This window comes from Anneissia japonica, unplaced genomic scaffold (assembly GCF_011630105.1).
Source record: "Anneissia japonica isolate Jap-2015-1 unplaced genomic scaffold, ASM1163010v1 scaffold288026_len309160_cov177, whole genome shotgun sequence".
In the NCBI taxonomy this organism is placed as follows: Eukaryota; Metazoa; Echinodermata; class Crinoidea; order Comatulida; family Comatulidae; genus Anneissia; species Anneissia japonica.
In genome coordinates, this window is record NW_022732402.1 from 139466 (window position 1) to 161103 (window position 21638).

General features: G+C 32.4%; 1 protein-coding gene and 1 long non-coding RNA gene across 4 annotated transcripts; both read left to right on the plus strand.

The window, feature by feature from the left end:
• The first annotated feature begins 1273 nt into the window (after positions 1–1273).
• Positions 1274–20008, plus strand: LOC117115665. 3 transcript variants are annotated; one of them, XR_004446588.1, is made up of 7 exons: positions 1274–1408; positions 3756–3879; positions 7413–9778; positions 13192–13288; positions 13606–13713; positions 14785–14978; positions 17034–20008. It is a non-coding gene; the product is annotated as an uncharacterized LOC117115665 (long non-coding RNA). The 3 variants fall into 3 exon arrangements; XR_004446587.1 differs by having other exon boundaries at positions 7413–7629; XR_004446589.1 differs by lacking the exon at positions 7413–9778.
• LOC117115664 lies at positions 4784–5976 on the plus strand. The gene is made up of 2 exons (XM_033259558.1): positions 4784–5477; positions 5642–5976. Exons 1-2 carry the CDS (start codon positions 5021–5023, stop codon positions 5857–5859), a joined length of 675 nt encoding a protein of 224 aa, XP_033115449.1. The 5' UTR covers positions 4784–5020; the 3' UTR covers positions 5860–5976.
• Positions 20009–21638: the final 1630 nt, after the last annotated feature.

Below are 21638 nucleotides of genomic sequence, written 5' to 3' on the forward strand. Positions count from 1 at the left end.
GTAAGAAACTTTAGGCTATGATTATGGTACCTCATGGCCAGAAACGACACTACTTAGATTTAAAATTTACGAATTTTCTTTTTTCCTCAATATCTTTTACATTTTGAATTTTTTTTTTTGTGGGTGGGGACGGTCGGGCTTTTTGATTTAATGTTTTGTTTTTAAGAATTTGCAAACTTTTTTCTTTGTTTTTATCTCAATTGTTCTGGTTTATGTAATAAAATTGTCCGTGTTTATGAAATTGTTCTGTTATTGTTCTATTTTACTTCTCCGTCCGGAGGTTTTGTGAAAAATTTTGAAATTGAAATAATTATATTATCTAATTAGAGCCCTATAACAAGGACCTTAAAATGCGTTACACAAAGCTACCCTCTAATTGGACAACCCCGAGCTCGTTTCAAAAAGTCTAGGGCCTCGAGTAATTCAGTTAGGGCCTCAGTGCATTCACAATAATGTGCAACCACAAAACACAGGACAGTACATCTAAAAAAAATTAATAGCTAGTTCAAAATATAATCCAATAAATAATTTACAGATATTTGACTACAAAAACCGTTAAATTTAGTAATGGATTTAAGGATTTAGTAGAATGTCTGTAAATCGGTGAAAAACAATTTTATAAATAATAATAGTTTATACTCCTCACATTGTCACAACCCCAAGGCGCTTAACAACAACATAAACAAAAAACAAATAAACAAAGTTACAAATGTACGGTTAGTTGTTTATTCAATATTGTTTGAGTTCAGTAGTTTGGTTTAGTTTATCAATTAATTTGATGATGATAAATTATTACAATAGTTTGGTAATTGTACGGTTTTAATAGTCAACTCGGCTCACACAGTAGGCCTAATGCTTAAGAGACTTTCATCTGTAATTTGTAATAATTCTTTCATGGCTCTTTCTTAAGTTTCTTGTCTTTCTTAATTCTTTTTCCCAATTAATGTTTCCTTATTTTTCCTTGTCCTTTTGTATGTTTCCTTATTTTATCTTTTCTATTCCTTTCTTAGTTTCTTATCTTTTCCTTTCATTTCCTTTCTTATAAATTCCTTATTTTTCGTTTCCTTATCCTTTTTATGTTTCGTTATCTTATCATTTCTCTTCCTTTCTTAGTTTCTTATCTTTTCCTTTCATTTACATTCTTATAATTTCTTATCTGTCTTTCACTTTCATTCTTATTCCTTAATTCCTTTCCTTTTCTTATGTTGAACCATGGAGGTACTGTATAAAAATAGATTGAACTTAATCACATGGAAGAAGCAGCCTGGTAAGAAGAGACTACGTATTGGATTTTTTCAGTACAGTACAACCAAATACAACATGCGCTCATTTTGTAGAAGGGGATAACTTTTTGCTTTGCTGTAGAGTTTTGTCCAGTAGTATAAATTAATTCAAGACCGGTTTTAATGTAAGTAGAGGACAGTTTTCATTATGTAACCACGTGAATGAATCCTTTTCTGAATTGGTAGGCCTAGGTAGGCTAGGCTGTTGTTCGAACACGTTAGACATCTCGCACCATCTTGTCTGCGGACCGAGTTGCGGACGCTGGCCTAAAAAGGCTAAACGAAAAAATGAAATGACCACGGTTAAGCAAAATAAACAAAGATTGCATCACGCTTGAAATATTAGAGCCACGCTAAAAAGTGTATATTTTATTCAAACGTTAACAATAGAATAATACCACAAAGTGTCAAGCTTCAGGCAGTTTTACAATCATCCCATCTCTTTCACCATCTCTTTTTTAATTATATAATATATTCAGATAGATATTCTGATATCCTTTTCGTCATCACATTCATCATAGTTTCCAACCCGAGAGATGTGACGTGACCAGTTGGCTAGAGGGTTGGGGGCCACCAGGCACCCTCGGTGGTCTAGGGGCGGAGCCCCGGTAGGGTTCCGCGTTTCAGTAGGCACTTTACGCAAGAGGACGGGGAGCCGTCGAGAACGGTCATTCGATTTGAGCGCCCTATTCTTTACTGTGGTCTTCACGCTTTGATGAGCAGAAAACCACCGTCCACCTGTCTTAATTACTGTCCTGTTGCGTAAAGTGCCTATTCACATAATCATCAACAGTTGGTTGTGACAATGAACGCGCAAAACTGCACATACCTCCTATATTCTCGGGAAAGAGAAATTTTCTCGGTGAATTGATTCTCGCACGAGATAACGAAAGCGTTCTAATGACTCTAGCTAGTACTATTACATGACTGTTTTTATATTTTTAATTAAAACTAATACCTTCTAATTTTAAATGTATTTTCTCCTGAATTCGCGATAATTCGTTATCACGCATAGACTTGTGCTAAATGAGTGACAAGTTTACAATCACGCATGTGTTTCTGCAAAATGCGTGTTTCATTCAAAATCACTTTAAAATGCGGGACTGTCCCGCACGATGTGAGACAGTTGGTAATTAGGCATACATACATACATGATATTCCATTTCCAGGTGATACATTCATTTAAAAACAATTCACTGCAAAAAATAAAATTAAAAAAAGGAAAAAAAGCTTAGTATTTAATTTGATTAATAGGAATATAAACATAAAGTAGGAATAATTTATTTACAAGTTCATAATTTCAGTAATTTAAAAATTAAGTATAAAAATAATTTGTCCATGAAAATGTATAGGCTTTTGGAAGTTTGATTGCACTAGGTAAGGCAAAATTTTTTTTATACCTTGGGCCATGTAAAATAAAATAATTGGTTAGCATCCCCTCCCTACCATCAAAAAGGCCACCGACCCAATTTTTTTTTTTTTTTTTTACATTTACAATCACAAACTCAATTTAATATAGGTTTGTTTACCACCCATCCGCACACTAGCCAGTCCACTTGCAGTTCTATGCTCTACTGTTGTTCTATAGGCCTATAATGTAGCCACTTATGGTATCCATGATGCCTGTTGTGTTGATGAGTGAATTGTGCATGATAATACATAGAGGTAATTGCATTATGACGCCGTTATTCATAGGTAAAGTTTCCGCTTGCTATAGATGCTTGTATGTAATTTTGGTCTCTGTTGTTTATTCTTCTTTTTTTGCTGTTTTTCCTTGCGAAACTCTTTTTTTATGTTAGATGCAAAAAAAAAAAAACCCTCCCTCCCTACCATGAAAATTGATAACATAAGGATGCTAACCAATTGTTTTATTTTACATGGCCTTGTTCAGCGGACCCGCCGACTGCAAGTATTGATGATTCCAAATAAAAATAAAATTATTTTTGGCCAATTAGTGCATCGCCACCACGAAAAAGTGGAAATTTTAGAAAGAAATATAATTATGTTTTTTTTTAACTCACAGGCCACACTGGCTATTGTGATGGTGCGGCAAAAAAACATGTCAACAGTTGTAAATGCTCTCATTCATTCGTTTTTAGTGTGATGCAGTTGACGTGCGGTTTGTGGGGGTATTGATGAACACAAACATTTTACACTATTTTTATGTTAAAAATTCCAATGTTTTATAACTTTTCTAAGGTGTTCAGATAATTAAAAAAAAGTTGAATACAAATTTTATAGGTAATTGTCCTTTCTATCCATTACACTCGTTTATTTTTTTATGCACGTTTTTGGTGGTTTTTGTATTTTTTAAAACAATTTTTTTAAACTTAATAATTGACCAATCAAATCCTTTCTAAGCTGGTGAAGAATTATTACAAACAGCGGCTGGATTGTAGACTACATATATCTGGCTTTGAGATGAGACAGGCATGATTTGGGGTTTTGCAATTTATTCGTTGTTGTTGACAGGTCTCTCCTTGTTTGGTGAAGCGGGAATGATGACCACAGAGGAATAAGTTTCTTCTTCTTCCATTGATAGACAAATATAACCATCAAACTAACCATGCAAGGCTTTCATCATAAAAGATACAAGGTAAGTCAACCGTCTTCTGACTATCCACAGAGTACTGCATAGCTAGGCCTACCCCTAGTAGTAGTAATTAATAGGGCCTAGGCTAGATAGCTAGCCTAGCTAGGCCCAAGTTTAATTTAATAATACAATACGTATGACAGCGATGTTCTAACGAAAGTATGAGTACGCTAAAGCTATAGTACACAAAAGCTCGGCCTACTTTTTTATTAATCAAAATATTTAAAAAAAAAAAAAAAAAAAAAATTTTCAAATAGGCCTAGGCCTTTTTCACGAATCGGTAGACGGGATATGACCGGTTGAGCCGCCGACAAGTTGGGCCGCCAGTAATTTCTATGGAACGCCAAGCACGTCTCTCAGTGAATGTAGCACGTCTCTCAGTGAATGTAGTGCGTCTCTCAGTGAATGTAATCGGCTTGCCCCGGATACCAGCTACATATTCATCCCACAGTCTTGTCAGTCGTTGATTTGCTTGTATTGCCGTTCGTGATGTATAAGTTGTGTAATTGAAAATTATGTACTACATTTTTATGAAAATAAATGAAGTTGTATAATTGCCGGATAGTAAAAAACAAAAACTCCATACATTCTTATCATTATTATATATGTTTTACAAATAGTACAAAAATAAAAATATATAAATTACAAAACCATAGTAAATACTGTATAATAACATAGACTTAACACATTTAAATTTATTGTTCATAGCAAAATCCTATTAAAAATGTAATAACTTGATTATTTTTAATGTGTTTATTTACGTTTGGTTTCCGTTTTAACATATTTTTAAAAGTGTATAAGTTTTGTATTTGAAAATTTGAAAGTTGTATTGAATTGGTAATTAAATTTATATTAAATTTACACTTCATGATTTCTGAAAAGGAAAAAAATGTGTTTGATTCCAAAGTACTGTATGTGCGAATGAGACAATAATATGCTGAACGAAAGATAATCTACAAAGCAGTACCGGAGCGTGATTCCATGGGCAGCGCTCGCGGCGGCATGCTTTGCGTTAAAACAATACACCAATACACTTTTGTGTTCAAAACGCACCTTTGTTGCAATATATCTTATAAAATGATGCAAAAATGCCAACACTGTCACTTTCGATTAGTTTTTCTTACTGTAATTATCAATATCAATCATGAACGAGTGTATCGAGTGCAAGGAACCAGTTACTGAACGTCAAGAAGGTGTGTTGTGTGAAGAGTGCGAGAGGTGGCAACATCGAGTATGTGGGACTAGGATAACGCGAGAGCAATATCGGCAAGGGATGGAAGACGGTTACCTTGATTGGTCATGCAACGAGTGTATATTAGAGAGAAATCCTGTTGAGCCACAAGAAGACGTATATGCAGCAGAATTAGGTGACTTTGTGGAACCGGAGGACTTCATCGAAGATGATTTGGAAAACCCTTATCCACAACCCAGGCGAAAATTGTTTGACAGTTTAGGTTACGAGTATACTTTGAAGGTGGATAAACGGAGACCAGCTATAACTTGGAGATGTGCCATGAAGGCTGCACGATGCAAGGCAACCGTCATGGAAAGGGATGGATATATCCGAGGAACACAAAACCATGTTTGCGACAATATCCCAGGTATGTTATATAGTACTTTATAAAAAGCTTTACCTTTTCATCATATTATTATTAGGCCTATTATCAATATTGTTATTATTTTCCTTTGTTATTGTTACATACCACATATTTTGTTTTTTAACGGAAAGATTATGTATACATGTTCCTATATATTTTATTTTTAGGTCGTGAAAAGGTTGCAGTAATCCGCAGGAATGTTAAACAACAAGCCTTGGATCGTCCGTTTGATTCGGCGGCAGAGATGGTTGAGCAGGTACTTTGTGAGGAAATTGGCGTTGGAAATGTTGTGCTTCATCCATCATTCGTAATAATGTCAGGAAAGAGCATCCCGGATTACACCGCTGTGATGGAAGTTATATTAGATTTGATCCCGAGAACTTAAGTGTTGAAAGGTACCAAGAACGAATAAGTTAATTGAAATGCACTACATTCACTGAGAGACGCACTACATTCACTGAGAGACGCGCTTGGCGTTCCATAGAAATTACCGGCAGCTCAACTTGTCGGCGGCTCAACCGGTCATAATCCCGGTAGACATCTTGAAGTGATGACAAACATTGCGAATCAGCGGTGCGTAACCAACAGAAATAAGGTAAGCTTTTGGGCTGATTTTCTGACATCATGTAAAAAAATAGGCCAATGCATTACAGTGCAGTAGCATAGGACTTTCGTGTTGTTACTGTTCCAAGTAGCGATAATATACATTCTCTTATTACAAAGTACAAGTTATGTTTTATAAAGAGGTATAGTATAGTATATCATGTTTTTAACACAGGAAACTCTCATATGGTAACTAAAACAATGCTAGTTCAGAGTATTACTAGTAACCTGCAGCACTGTAATGCATATACCTATTTTAATACACTACTGAGATAGGCTTATTTTTCAATCTTGATTTCAGAGGTCAAAAAATATTTCAATTTTTTTTCAATCATATAGTGGTGTAGACTAGTCTTTTAAGAACATTTTGCTGGAAAATTTTTTTGGATACGACGCCCCGTTATAGAGTTATGATTTTTTAAATAACATGTCAAAAAATCCGCCCAAAAGCTTATCTTATTTCTGTTGGTTACGCACCGCTGATTTGTAATGTTTGTCATCACTTCAAGATGTCTACCGATTCGTGATAAAGGCCTATACAATAAAAAAAGACATGCCGGCGAGGATGATAAACTACATCATTTTCTTTTCTTTTTTTTAATTGGCTCTTGGTTTTACATTCGTGAATTCAGCTAAGTAAAACGCGTCCGCTAGCAAGTAGTAGTAGAATAGCCTAGATACCCAGACGTACGTTTGGATGCAGTAGAGGCCTAGACTTTTCTACTTCTAGTTAACCATAAAGTACCACAGTCGTGTTGTCACAACACCACATGGCGTCCTCTGGACGTTGGTTACCGTTCGTTACATCTGAATGACTTCATAATATTAATGGTTTAGAATAGGCTTTCTGGAATAGGCATTTTAAAACCTAATAATTTACCGTCAAAATGTACTAAAAACACGAAAAGCTCGCATTACCTTAGTTATCGAACACACATTTAATCAACAATTAACATTAACAAAGAAAAATTAAGATACAACTTCTTAATAGTTAGAAATTGGGATCAATGAGAAATGGCGTTGGTTGAACGCATTTTGTGTCGCCGATAGCAACAGAGTAGTATCACATGTTTTTGTGACGTAACACTGTATAGTACTCTATGGAGGTATAAAAATACCGCGTGGTTACACACACTAGCCTATGATTCATTAGGCCAACTACTATAATATTGCTACTACATCTTGTGCTGTATTATTGAACACTATAAAAAATATGTAGTGAGAGTCATTACAAGGCTGTCCAGCTGTAGGCCTACTGTATGTCTTCATTTTGATCATACAATATTATTTGAATATTAAATACTGTATTAACAATTTGTTTAAATTTTTTTACAGCTAGGTAAAGGAAAAGGAAGCTACACAGCACTACCTCCTATCGGAAATGATGACATATCTATGTCATGCTAATATCTGCAGTTCGGCACCCTCGTCTCCATCAGTTCTTAATTCATTGCAATCATTCAAAAGTGTACTGTTATCGTCTGGACTGGTTGGACTACTTGTGCTATTTTGTAGTTCAGTATCACAGAAAATATCATACCTTGCTTAAAATGTAATGTGCTTTCCATTATATTAATTGTTACTATATTTTATATATTATTTGAAGAACAAGTTTTTTAGTTACACTCTTCTAAAAAAAGTAATAAAGATGTTGAAGGAAACTGGAAAATAACATTACACAATGAAAAATGTTTTTTTTTTGCTTCGTTTATTGAAATCGTGTATTAGTTGCCACTTGCTTATCCAAAAAATAGCAAATAACGGATTAGCAGATTACACTTCCAAGTAATCTGTTAACTATGTAGTATCATCTTACATACATTACAACATTTCATAGTAAATGATTTAACTTTTAATTTCCGTGCAATTGACCTAAATTTTAGTGAATGCCTGTGAGGTTTGGGCTATTAGCTCTCTAGTTTAATTTTTATTACGCTGTCCACTGCCTTGAAATCAACATTTATTAATTGAAATTATGTAAATTTCATGTGAATTTATAAATACTGAACCTAATAATAACTGAAAAAAAAATGGCAAACTTGTACTCAACAATGATTACAAAATTATATAGCTCCATGACTAGACACACTCCTACTGGAGATTGAACCAAGAAGGGAAGATTTTTTTTTTCCGGGGGGGTGGGGGTGTCCTAAGCTTTATCACATCAACACTTAGTGTGTACACGTCTTTGTATACCAGACTCCATCTTGTAGGTATTAGTTTTGATGAATTGTTTCAGTTTCTTCATAATTTAAGAATTTAAGTGTACATATAGGCCTATTGTTTGCATTATTAAATTAAATTAATGGTACCGAGTAAATGAAATTTAAATTGTAGGACATGGTTCATGCCACATCGTGTCTGACACCATAAGTAGCACCAAAAGTGGAGATGCAGAGTATCCACACGTTAAAATTTTGTGCATCGCCCTTTAAATTTTTTAGGCAATGCATTCTGATTTATTCAAATCTTGGCGAGAGTGCTCCTACCATTTTTTCCATCTCAGCCACACCCATTCTCTTTTAGCAGTGAATTCGAAATAGAAGGGAAGAACGTTCACAGATAGACTGAAATACAACCCTCACCCCCACCAAGGTTGGGGCTGATTTAAGAAATTCATTTAGCATGGCACCTCTAGATGGTCGCAAATAGCACTTAAATTTTAATACAATTTTCTTTTCTTCCCCATTTTATTTTATAATTTTGAAAAAAGAAAACTCCTACTCTACCACTAGAAATTTTCCCAGCACAAAAACATCCACTCATGCACTAAGAAGTTAAAACCAAAGCCAGCTCTAGAAATTCCCCTACGAGGAGTCCAATTCTGAAAAGGGCCTGCATTACAGTACCTCAAAAATCACCTCCCCCTCCCCCCTCACATGGTTGGGGATGAGGTAAGAAAATTGACACCAGTCCTACATTCCTTAAAATGGTTTGAAAAAATGGAAAAAAAATTAGTTTTCAATGCAGTGTTTTTAAACATGCCCCAAGCCTGCTGGCACTGGAAACGGTTGTATATCGCATCATATCAGTGACTCCACAATTTACTGTATTCCCTATTGTTAGCCTCCCCACTCCACGTGTCAAAACTCTACACTACTAGATACAGTGAGCTGCACTCATAAAAAACAAGACTGTGTTGTATTTCTACTAACAGAAAACTTTTTCTAAAAATTGGCTGGATTTACTTTTTAGCAATTTTTCGCAGACTGGATCAAAATGTTGGCAAGCGGGCTGATGATTGAATACTGGGGATTTAGGAGTTTCAAGGGCTTATTTAATTTTAGAGTCTACTAACATGTAAAAAATACATAGGGCTAAATCATTTTCTTTTCACCCTGACGAATAGTGGTAGTGCTGCCACTGCCCCCAACACAGTTGCCAACTTTAAAAAAAAAAAAAATTCTTTGAGAACTCGTGTTTCGGAGCAACGTCCCACTGGTTGGGAGCCAGGAAGCTCGCTCAACCTGGGCATTTTAACTACTAATTTGATTGATCTTGGACACTAAATTAAGTAAAAAATTATGATGTTAACTTAATAAATCAAAAGAGTTATAATACTTACTTAAATTTGACCAAAGTAAACTTAGGATGTATGTTGCTTTGTACCTGACAGTTACTTGGTGATAAAAATGGGGAGAGTATTCTTGCTTGCGGGAGTTGGGTAGGCCTTCCTGATTTCCGAGAACCTAAGGACCCTGGTGAGGAATCATTTTCAGAAATTTCATCTTAATGATTCTGTACTTTTTACCTTTTTAGCATTTTCTCTACATTTTCAACTTTTGCGTACTGTATTGTGTATATCACAGTATTCAGGTGGTATGGTAGCATTTATTCCCAAATTTATTAACTACTGTACATACAGTTACACTTGCCTAGGCCTAAGTCACCTTTGCCAAAATTGAATAATTTCTAAGTCCATCTTATTTTACATATTAAATTGTTGTTTTCAATTTAATTAGCCATCTGTAATTCAAATTTTATCCTTTTTTCAATGCCATTTTGGATTTGACTAGGCAAGTCTAATGTCATCTTGATCTATTTACTGTATGTTATTCAAAGACAAACACCCATCTGGATTTTAAAAAGAATATAATAATAATAATAACTTTATTTATCCACAGATACTCATTTCAGTCTTTTTACAAAGGTTGGTCTTCCAAGAGGCTGTGTACTTAAACTACTGATATGATAAAAGAAAGCGAAAACAAACATATGGAAAAGTAAAAACATACCAACTGTAAAAATTAGGAACTAAATACTACTTTTAAACAATTTCAAATTTGAAATAATAAAATCTACGGTTTCAAAAACTGGTCAGGTTTGACACAATATTTTTAAAACTCTTTAAATCTTTAGCATTTTTTGCTTCTTCTGATAATGAATTCCATAATTTTGATCCATGATAGGTGAAACTTTTCTTTTTGTATTCAGTTCGAGGTTTGCATAGATAAAGTTTGTCTTTAGATCTGGTATTATGTGGGTTTTCTTTAGAACTGAATCTGTTAATAAGATATTGTGGGCTTATATTATTCATAATCTTGTACATTGTAATAGCTTCGTTGTGAAACTGGTTTGTATCAAGCCTGTTCCAGTTTAATTTTTTGAGAGCTGCAAATGTGGTGGGGTCAAATAAAAATCTTATAGTTAATGTGCCATTCATTTTCCAATGGATATATACACTGATGATGATTAGCAACTAATTTTTAATAATGCATTCTATCGAAATATAATCATTTTATGCCACAAGTATCGGATGATATCTACATTTTTTACTCTGGAAATAAGCAAATGGCATGAAGGCTGGCCACGAGAAAAGTTCTTGTTCATTCAACCTGGCAACTGTCACTGGGGGTCCGGGGGACTCTTTTTTAACAATTTACTATGGCTACTTCTATTGTACAATAAATAAACTATTACAGTATTAGTAGATCTCTACTATAATGCTGCATATGAACATGACTGCATAAGGTGACTTTACTGCCGTGATTTGGAAAAAGGCATATAACTCCAAAATCCTAGTTTTGAGTTATTGAGCAAAACTCGTTTGTCGTTAGCCTTTTGTACTGGAAATGAATTTACTAAACATATAATTAAAAAACATATTAAATAATTTTCATTGTGATTTTTGTTCTTTAACCTATTTAAATGGAGATAATGCACTATTCCAAATTTTAACAGGCGTCAATGGTGCATGAAAAATCTGAAGTTAGGCATTAACTCCAGTTTTTCCAGTGAAATGTGTATCTTGCGTAGCCAAATTACAATATTTCTGACAAACAAATAATGTATGCCAGTGTCAATTATATATTTCACAAAATTTAGTCCATGTAAGTTAAAATTAACATTATAGTATAAATTTATAATCAATTTAGGAGTCGTCATTGTATTGTACACGTATAAAAATTGATAAAATTATTATTATTGTTTAAATTAAGCTGCTATCATTTTTATATTCAATCAGAATACAATGATATTGATATACGATGGTTATATTATGAACAGTAATATTAATATACTTAGTAGAACCTCTAATTTACGTATACTAAATTTACAGACTTCTATTTTACAAACGCGAGGTTACATATTTTAAATCATGTAAAAAGTGCCCAAATACAAAAATTATACTTTTTTAAGCTATTATTTGAAATTAAAGACAATATTCTGTGAGGTAAATGAGAGGTTCTATAAAATGGTGTGGTAGATAAATAGAATCTAAATGAATCAAAGTTAGACGAGTTTTAGGATTTCTCTTTTATTTGTCAACATCATTTTACCAGCATTGAAGATAATGAAATATTCTTTTCTTAATTTTTATTGTGATTTTATAACTTTTATCAGTGTTCAATATAATGATATTTTCTGTATTTTATTGCGATTATTGGCCTGATTTTTCGCTCAATTATCTATCAAATCAGCGACATCGCCACCAGGCATGTTTCTCTAAAAGGTTTTGCTATTCTCGCTCATTAGTGGTAGAAGATTCTTTAATATGTCTTTTTTTTTTTGCAGCCGGTATGCCTCTGGGCAGAACACGGTTATCAGGGCAATATGTGTTTTATATGTGTAAAAACTGCCATCTCTTTATTTGAATGAATTAAATATATGTATAAACTGGATTTAATGCACTTCTTCCGGATTATAAATGGAACACAACCTTTCATTCATGGATTTTTATTCAATAATATTTAATATAAAAAATTCAGGCAAAAAAGTTAAAATTACGATTATGTCATAAAAACAACAAAATTACCATAAAAAAAAATGAGTAAGTGAATAAATAAATAACAGGGGAACAGAAGGCAGTATAATGTATTGTACACGAATCTAAATTGCACATTATGTACATTGCCCTGGTGGGAGTCAAGCTAGTAAAGCTAGGCATTATGTGCATTTACAAGCTATCATGACTAATTAACTATGCGTAATTGTCTTCTGTGATTGGTTCATTATGATCTGTTCATTGCTTGGTGGAGATAATGCGCTTCTTCCAAATTACTTGGAGATAATGCCTTCTTTCAAATTATTCTGCATTCATGAATTGGAGTTAATGCGTAAATATAATATTTATTTCATATTTTTGGACATTTTTTTGGGTATATGATCAATTCACATGATAGATTACATCTATAGGATTCCATAGAAACAAAAATCCAAAAATTTCAAAAAGTGGAGTTAATGCCTTTTTCCAAATTACGGCAGTTTAGTTAAAAGTGTTAATGACGTGTAAGTAACAACATAATCTAGGACCACACCAGCTTCCACCGACAACCTCAAACGTTATAGATAGAGATATTTCTTTAATTCTGAATACTTAATCAATTTACATTGTTCTTCTTTAAGGTCTATTTAACAGTCAAAAACATCTTTAGAATATGAAATATACTTTAAAGAAATTATTATTTAAAAAAAAAAAGTGAAAATTGGTGTAGACGAGGCAAAAAGAAACCGTTCCAAATTTTTGAAGGAATGAAAAGTTTGGTATATCAGAGGGAAGATTGTTCCACAGGTTAACTGAGCAGTAAATGTTTTTCCCCCAAATTTGTTGACATTGTCAAATGGGCTATTGCATCATTGATGCGCTCGTTAAATTCATAGCTTTCTAATTTTTCAGTTTGCTACACCATATGCTGTGGTTCATTCAGCCCCTTTCTTTGTGGAATGATGTGAATTAAGCACCTCTCTACGGCTGCTATTCAGAACTGGAAGTTGTAAGTTACTCTCCTACCTATTCCTTTACTTTTATACATCTGAACCAAAATTAATATGATAAAGCAATCATCCTCTATAATATGTCCACATTATTATTAAAATTATCAATAACAGACTTGGTATTATGCCTGTTACAGTATCTGTCTATATATATTTTCAAATTGCTTGCAATAAAAACGAAGGTATTTGTGTGAGTTGTATTCATAAATGTGCTACTGTAAATATCATTTGTCTTATTGGTTTTTAATTATTAAGAAGCAGAATAAAAGAATGCCATTAGAGTATAGGTTTGATTTTGTTCCTTTTTTTTTTGTAGAGTGGCATGTTGGTATAGGCAGCCAGAATGTTAAGAAGCAGTGGTGTTCAACTTCAGGATGAGTAGTAAAATTGAGAGAGGATAGCAACATAAAAATACAGTTTGCTTGTAAGTGGAGAAACATTTAATTTTTTCATCTAATTGTGATGTATTATACTGTCTTATATGAGATTAATTAGTGGACCTTTCGATCTTAGGACTAGGAATTTTTAACTTTTTATATTTATATATTTTCTTATATATTATCTTTTTAACTTTCTGTTGTTAGGACTGGTTTTATTTTTCTCCATTTTATCTGTGTTGTATATTAGGCACTCTGGGAAAACAGTCTTTTTTACTGAAGAGTTCACCCAGTTTAAAGAACAAATAAATAAATAAAAATGTAGGCTACTAGGAGTTTTATTTTATAGCCATACTGTAGTTAATAATCTCAATTTTGTTTTCATAAATGTTATTTAGTATATAATTATTATTTGAAATATTCTTTTCTTTTTCCATTTTCTTTACCATATAGGGCAATAAAATAATGCTGTTTAAAAGATCCACCAATCTTAAATTTTAAAATTGTACTATGTGGTTATTATTTTCTCTCAATTTTTCTTATTTGTGCAACTTAAGTTACTTATGCACAATAAAGGTTAGTGTTAATGTCAACATTTTCTACTACGTACGAGGTTCTTATCTTGTCGATTTTACAGTTTTTGTTATTTGTGCAATACAATATCATTACAAATGATGTATACCTAGTATATACCAGGTAAACATCATTTATAATGACATTGTATTGCACAACTAAGAAAAATTGTAAAATCAACGAGATATGAACTTCATACGTAGTAGAAAATATGGACATTAACACTAACCTAGTCACAGACCTTATGGAAATGACTCTGCTAATCATGAATCTTCAATCTGATAGCACAGAGGAGTAATCCTCCATGCTACCAGAATGCTGTACGAGAAGGCTGAATATTGTTAGATTGGGAGGTATTATAGTGAAGTTTTATCCAGCTGATGTTGGTGTTGGATATATATAAATAAAAATATATATATGAAATAATGTTATTTAAGGGATAATTTATTTAATTAATATTATACATTTACTTTTAAACCATTTTATTATTAATGCAAGTCTTAATATTTGTTGTTTAAATCTAATATCATTTTTTTTAATTACAGGCTGTTTGCTAGTTGACTCATTTGCATAATCCACCAGACCATGGGCTGATCACAGTGATGTAATCATAATGAATATTCATTAATTAGGAAACTGCTGAAGTGACACCACAGCAAGAGCAACTTCTAGATAGCATATATATATATCTTTCAGCACAGCCTAAGTGAATCTTGCATGTTGTTGGATAATCTGAATAGTAAGTCCAGAATTGGCTTGACATTACTAAAGCAATTAATAATAATGATTTTACAGTCGGTATTTTCCTTGATTTAAGTAAGGCTTTTGATACCATTGACCATGAAATTCTATTGAGTAAACTTGAACGATGTGATTTATTTAGAAATTATCTTGGCAACCGACAACAGTTTACTACATTTAATTCTTTTAATTCTTATTTATCTAATATTACATGTGTTCCACAAGGATCCATACTTGGGCCCTTGTTATTTTCAATATATGTTAATGATCTCCCAAACTGCTCTTCTCTATTAAACTTTGTTCTTTTCGCAGATGACACTAACATTTTTTATTCACACCAAAATAAAAATGATCTCCTTACAATTATTAACACTGAATTAAGTAAGGTATCTAATTGGCTTAAATTAAATATGCTATCTCCTAATATTTCAAAAACTAATTTTATTGTTTTTAAAAATAAAATAAAAAGCAGAGATTCCTTTCTTATTAAAATTGATAACAACATAATTGAACAAGTAACTGAAACAAAATTCCTTGGCATTAAATTAGATTTCAAATTATATTGGCAATCCCATCATAACAGTATTACAAATATTATATCAAGAAACATTGGTGTTATGAATAAATTAAAACATTACTTTCCGCAGAATATTCTTTTATCCTTGTATAATACTTTAATCTTACCTTATAATATCAGTTATTGTAACACATCATGGGCTGCTACAGTTGTCCCTGGACAAGTCCTGAAACAACCCCTATTGACAATATTTTTAAATTACAAAAGTGAGCTCTCAGGATTTGTGCAGGGACAACTCGTATTTCCCATACCAAACCTTTATTTTACAAATTTAATGTTTTAAATGTATTTGATTTGCATAAATTACAAAACTATGTTTTTATGTATCACTTTAGAAATGAAACATTACCCCCACATATTCATAATCTATTTCCAAAACAACAGGCTGATATACATGACCATAATACTTTTTACTTGAAAAATATACATCCTCTTCTAGAAAAAAATCCATATTTTACACTAGTCCAAAATTATGGAATTTCTTAAAAACTTCCTTTAAATCCTTACCTAATCTCAACTCTTTTAAATAAAATCTTAAAAAGTCTCTGGTCTCGGAGTATGGCCGGTAAGTCTCCTGGTCGGTCTGCCTGTCTGTCTGTCGGTCATTCTTATTTGTTTGTTTGTTTGTATATGTATGTGTATATATATATATGTACTGTATATGTATATGTGTATATATATATATATATATATATATATGTATATATATATATGTTTGTGTGTATGTATGTGTATGCATATATGTATATATATATATATATATTTATTTTGTGTTTATATTTTGGATTTCTATATATATAAAGTTTTATTCTAAACTTATTTTGGCCTCCTTCCACACACTTATTCTGTAATGTACTATTATTCTTAGTTGGTTTTACTATTAAGCTTTCGTTATGTATGTATGTTTGTTTTGTTCATGTGTGTGGAGAAATAAATTAAACAAACAAACAAACAAACTTACATCACTAATCTTCTTGACAAACAATCCATCTAGTAATAACCATCCATTTCTTGAATGCACAATAAATGTCTATTTCAGTGTAGACTTCCCACAATTCATCTGCACACAGGCTAGTGTTAATATCCATATTTTCTACTATGTACGAGGTTATCTTGTCGTTTTTATGTTTTTAGCCCACTCTCTGAGGGAGAGGGCTTATACTACTATGATTTTGAGCGAATTTTGAAGTCGGGGCCTTCATTTGTGATGCGAAATTAGAAGTATTTAGCATGAGAAAATACATCTTTAACATTCATTGCTCATTTTACGAGATCTTACGGAAAATATCCAGCACAGCACAGTTTGCAAGATTACCTCATTCTGCTCACTGCCTTTTGGAAATTTTAGTATCTATTATCTTACAGCACTGGTTACCACTTTGTTCCTGATATATTTCTTTGTGTATATTTTATACATGTACAATTTTGTGTTTGTTAGAAAGGTTTCTACATTTTTTTTATTTCATTCTCATCCAGGAGAGGAAGAATTGTGTGGGGTACCACACACCAAACCACTGATGAGAAATGGTGCCGAACTGGTGTGGAGCAATGGTGCAAGATACCACACCACTGATGAGAACTAATGGTGCATGATACCTCACCACTGATGAGGAGAAATGGTGCCAAGCTACCACACCACTATACCACAAAACTGATGAGGACCAATCGTGCAAGGTACCACACCACTGGTGAGGACCATTGGTGCAAGTTACCACACCACTGGTGAGGACCAATGGTGCATGATACCACACCAATGATGATGATAAGCATTCGGTTTTCAGACAGCCCGAGTTGAGTCATTGAAATAGAAGTCTCAGAATGTAAATTGAAACAGAACATTTGCGAGAATCTGTAACCTAAACTTATCAAAAAACACAATGAAGATTTTTAAAATATAATCTAATTACGTTAATTCTTTGCTTTTTTCTGGCATTAAACAGTAATTGTAAACAAATTCTGATTCAAACCATTATCCCGAAGAGAAAGTAACATTTTAAAGATGTGTTGTCCCTTGCTAATGTCAAAAAAACACAAAAATAAATTTTGAAATCAACTTGTTCATTTTGAAAATTATTAACTTGTGGATTATTTAATTTAAAAAATGTGTACCCTGATTTTTAAACCAGAAGTATAACAAATTCTGAATAGTAGGTAATGTTCAATTCAATAGTCATTGTATGCTTGTTGTGTATTTTTCATTTCAGGGGAATTTTATTCTCTATTAGTTATTCTCTAGTATAAGTACTGTATATCATTATTTTTGGAAAATATTTCATTTTGTCATTGAGACAAAATTAATTCAGAATTCTTTATTGTTATAAAATTGATAGTTCCCTTAAAATTCATTTTGTGGCAAGATTACATTAATTCATTTGAAATTAAGAAATGTTTACTTATAAACCTTGTGCTACAATGTGTAAGATTCTCCTCTATTTTCCATTTTCATATGTTGTTAAGAAAGTGTTAAATTTCTTATTCAAAATGCAACAAAACTTGTGATATAATTATATTTATAACATTGTGGTGCTTCTGATAGGTAGAATATTTTCTTATGCATTGTATATTATCTTTAATTTTTGTTTACATAATGAAATCATTCGATATCATTAAAAAAAAAATCTTTTGTTTTGTTTTGGTACACAAGTGAAAACTGTTTAAACACTCTTGTATTTGAAGAAATAAGAGTCATTTATTGATATAAAATATATATTGTTTATAAGTGCAGTATAATATTAACTATACTTTGGAAAATGTCGGGATTCAATATTTCGACATTTGTTTGTTTGTTTCATTTATTTCTCCACACACATGAACATATGACAGAAGCTTAATAGTAAAACCAACTAAGAATAATAGTACATTACAAAATAAGTGTGGAAGGAGGCCAAATTAAGTTTAGAATAACACTTTAAGCCATTTTTATATTTCTATAATAATATTACATATATCACACACACATATATATGCATACAAACACACGCACAAATGCATACATATGGTAGCAGCCAATACTAAATTCAATCTAAACCAATAAATAATTCATGTTAATTTTGTAAAATTAATTTAATCTAATTTGAAAATCTATTGTATAATATTAACTATACTTTGGAAAATGAAACTATTTACTCGTTTTCAAAAATTTTATTTTCATAATTACGTCATGATTTTACTACCGACAGACTCCAAGTATTGAAATGCACGCCATCATGTCGGGATTTGTTTGGGAATGTAAACTACATTTTACTTGTAGCTTGAGTGAGAACTTTGCACGCTTGCTGTATTCTTGTATAATCATAGATAAAGGGGTTGCAGAGAAGTGCATGCAATTCAAATAAATACAACACAAAATTAATTTGTATTCTCTTTTCTTTATTTGTTCCTTGTATGATGTTTATAATACACCCCTCAATCAAATGCACTAAATAGACCCCCCCCCCAAATCAAATGGGGCACTGCTCACGTCGGAATACGCTCTTTATCATCAGCAGCGCCCTCATTTAATGCAATGGAGCTCACAGATCTTGTTAAAAAAAAATCGCAATAACGTAAGATAAAAATTAATTTAAATTAAAATGAGCTTTTCAGTCAGATTGTTGTAGTGTACGTGTACAAATAAGGTTTTTATAATGAGCTCTATTCAGTAACACAAATTTGGCAGTTCCTTAAAAATTTTCTGTGCATTGCAAGTAGGTTTTTTGAGGGAAGCGCCATATATAAAATTGTATTATTTGCAGAAGGTGCAGTTTTATGAGTCTTTCATGCATTACGCCAAATATCTTACAAACACAAGATAGCGTAACATATAGAAACGTCGATTTGGCACAAAAAAGTAATCAGTTTTGGGAGAGGGCGTGCTAGTCATTGCCATGGATCTGAGATAGAGTATAAATCGGACGCTTCTAATTGTTACGCGTAAACGTCAAGTCGCGCGGCATATGTTATGGTCAGAGTGGTCAAGGTTTAAAAGTTCCCAATTTTGCAAGAGGGCGTCGTTCATGCATTATTACAGAATTTGCACGCTATCTTGTGTTTATGAGATCTTTGATTACGCTTACAAATAGGTGATAGCATATTTTTCTTTGAGTAAATAACCAACCCACTTACCTCCAGTCTTCTTGTCTCTGTACCGGCATACAGCATAACACAGCATAAAATTTATTAATACATATACCATAGGCCTATCTACTTCATCAGTCAATCACGTACAGTATTTGAATTACTGTTATTAAAAGATATTGTGTTCATAAACATTACGAATACCTTGATTACGTTAAAATAAATCTGAAAAGCATCTCGGCTTCTTGCATATGGGTTCACAGTTCACACTAGATGGCATTACAGAGCAATGACTTCATTTTTTATCATTATATAATATAAAATATATATTTCATTATGGTTGAATGTTGTTTAAGACACTAGTTTCTTGTATCTTTCAGTCAACTCTTCTCTTCATATCTGTAAAAGATTGAAAAATGTTAAAAATTAACCAAAATAATTGTTGAAATAAATACTATCATACAGTATATATGTAAATATACTATTAGTATTGTATATATTTTAATTTTAAAAAAAAGATTATTGTATTACTGTACCATAATCTTTATCAGGTGAATCAATCATCTTGAACCCACAATGCAATGGAATCATACCTGCAAATAGATTATGTACACAAGTCAGTTACAGTATACAGCAATAGGGTGTCCTTGGTCTTGTGAATATATATATATCTGTCTCTTATACACATCTAGATGTGTATAAGAGACAGCATATATATGCATACAAACTATATATATATAAAGTTTTATTAAATTTTCAAAATAATTGTCCGTTTTATTTGAAAAAATCAATAAAAGATTATAAAAATATTCAAATTAGATATATGCAAATATTTTTATTAATTATTCACAATTAGTAGAGGGCGGTTTTACATTCTATCTAAAGAGAGAAAAAAGATAAATAAAAAGTATAAAAAATATATTTAAAAAAAATTAAAAAATTAAAAATATATTAATAAAAATAAAATAAAAGGTATAAAAGGTGGTGGTATTCCAGCAAAACGTTTTCTCGAACCACATACACGCTTAGGTACAGTCGTAGACTAGGACTAGGCCTAATAATAGGGCCTACCTGTAGGCCTAAACGTAAACGTTTTTGTTTTGGTGTAGTACCTAGGCCTACCTGAAATTTAAGATGTTTCCTTCGTACAAATAAGTACAGTTATAGCCATACCTCCCTGACTTTCACTATGCTTAGCAATTAGGGTAGGACTACCACAGTCCTTGCCAGCAGATTGGTCCTGGTCACCACAGGCCTAGGCACTTTACGCCGACGACGGCAATTCGACCCGGGGTTATCGCGCCCAAGTGTTTACTGTGGGCCACCGCCGTAAAGTGGATTAATGATTGAATTCCGCCGTGGGCTCGATACACTTTTTTTTAAATAAAAATTTTGGACAAGCTCATTTCTTTATATTATATTTATTTACAATGATGCAGGACCTAAAATAGAACTACTGGACTACAGGAATGCCCAAGATACCTGTACACAAAGTTTATAAGTGCTGTGGTGCTTATTCGAGCATTTACAGTATTTTGTCTAGCACCCAGTAATTGGATATACTGCTTGAATATTAAGTAAACAAAAATAATATTAATAATTAATTTGAAGGCCTAGCAATCATGTATTGCTTGCACTAAGAAAAGTTCAGATACATTTTTCTCACAAATTGACAATAATATTTTTTTATTCAAATAGGATAACAATCTGGATGAAATCTAGGACAGAAGGAACAATAAAACAGATGAAGTTTAATAACAAGTCGTCAAAAGTGTCGGAATAATCTGGATGAATTTTGAAGGATGACCGCTCAACGTTAAAGGTGGACGTTTGCCCAACAAAAGTGTAATAATTCAGACATTTACAAGACACACTTGGATTTTCAGTTACTATATTGCTGGAGACAAGATTACAGTTAAGGATGAAGACCACTTGAAAGAAGCTTTAACATGCAGAGGCAATGATCAAGCGGAAGTCCATTCCAGTAGACACAAAAAAGATGCATGCAAGTCATAGGACAGAACC

Bases quoted from the DNA above. Each gene is read 5' to 3' on its own strand.
- LOC117115664 (XM_033259558.1), top strand. From the start codon at position 5,021: ATGAACGAGTGTATCGAGTGCAAGGAACCAGTTACTGAACGTCAAGAA. The intron at 5,478-5,641 runs GTATGTTATATA...TTTTATTTTTAG, and splicing joins TGTTTGCGACAATATCCCAG to GTCGTGAAAAGGTTGCAGTA.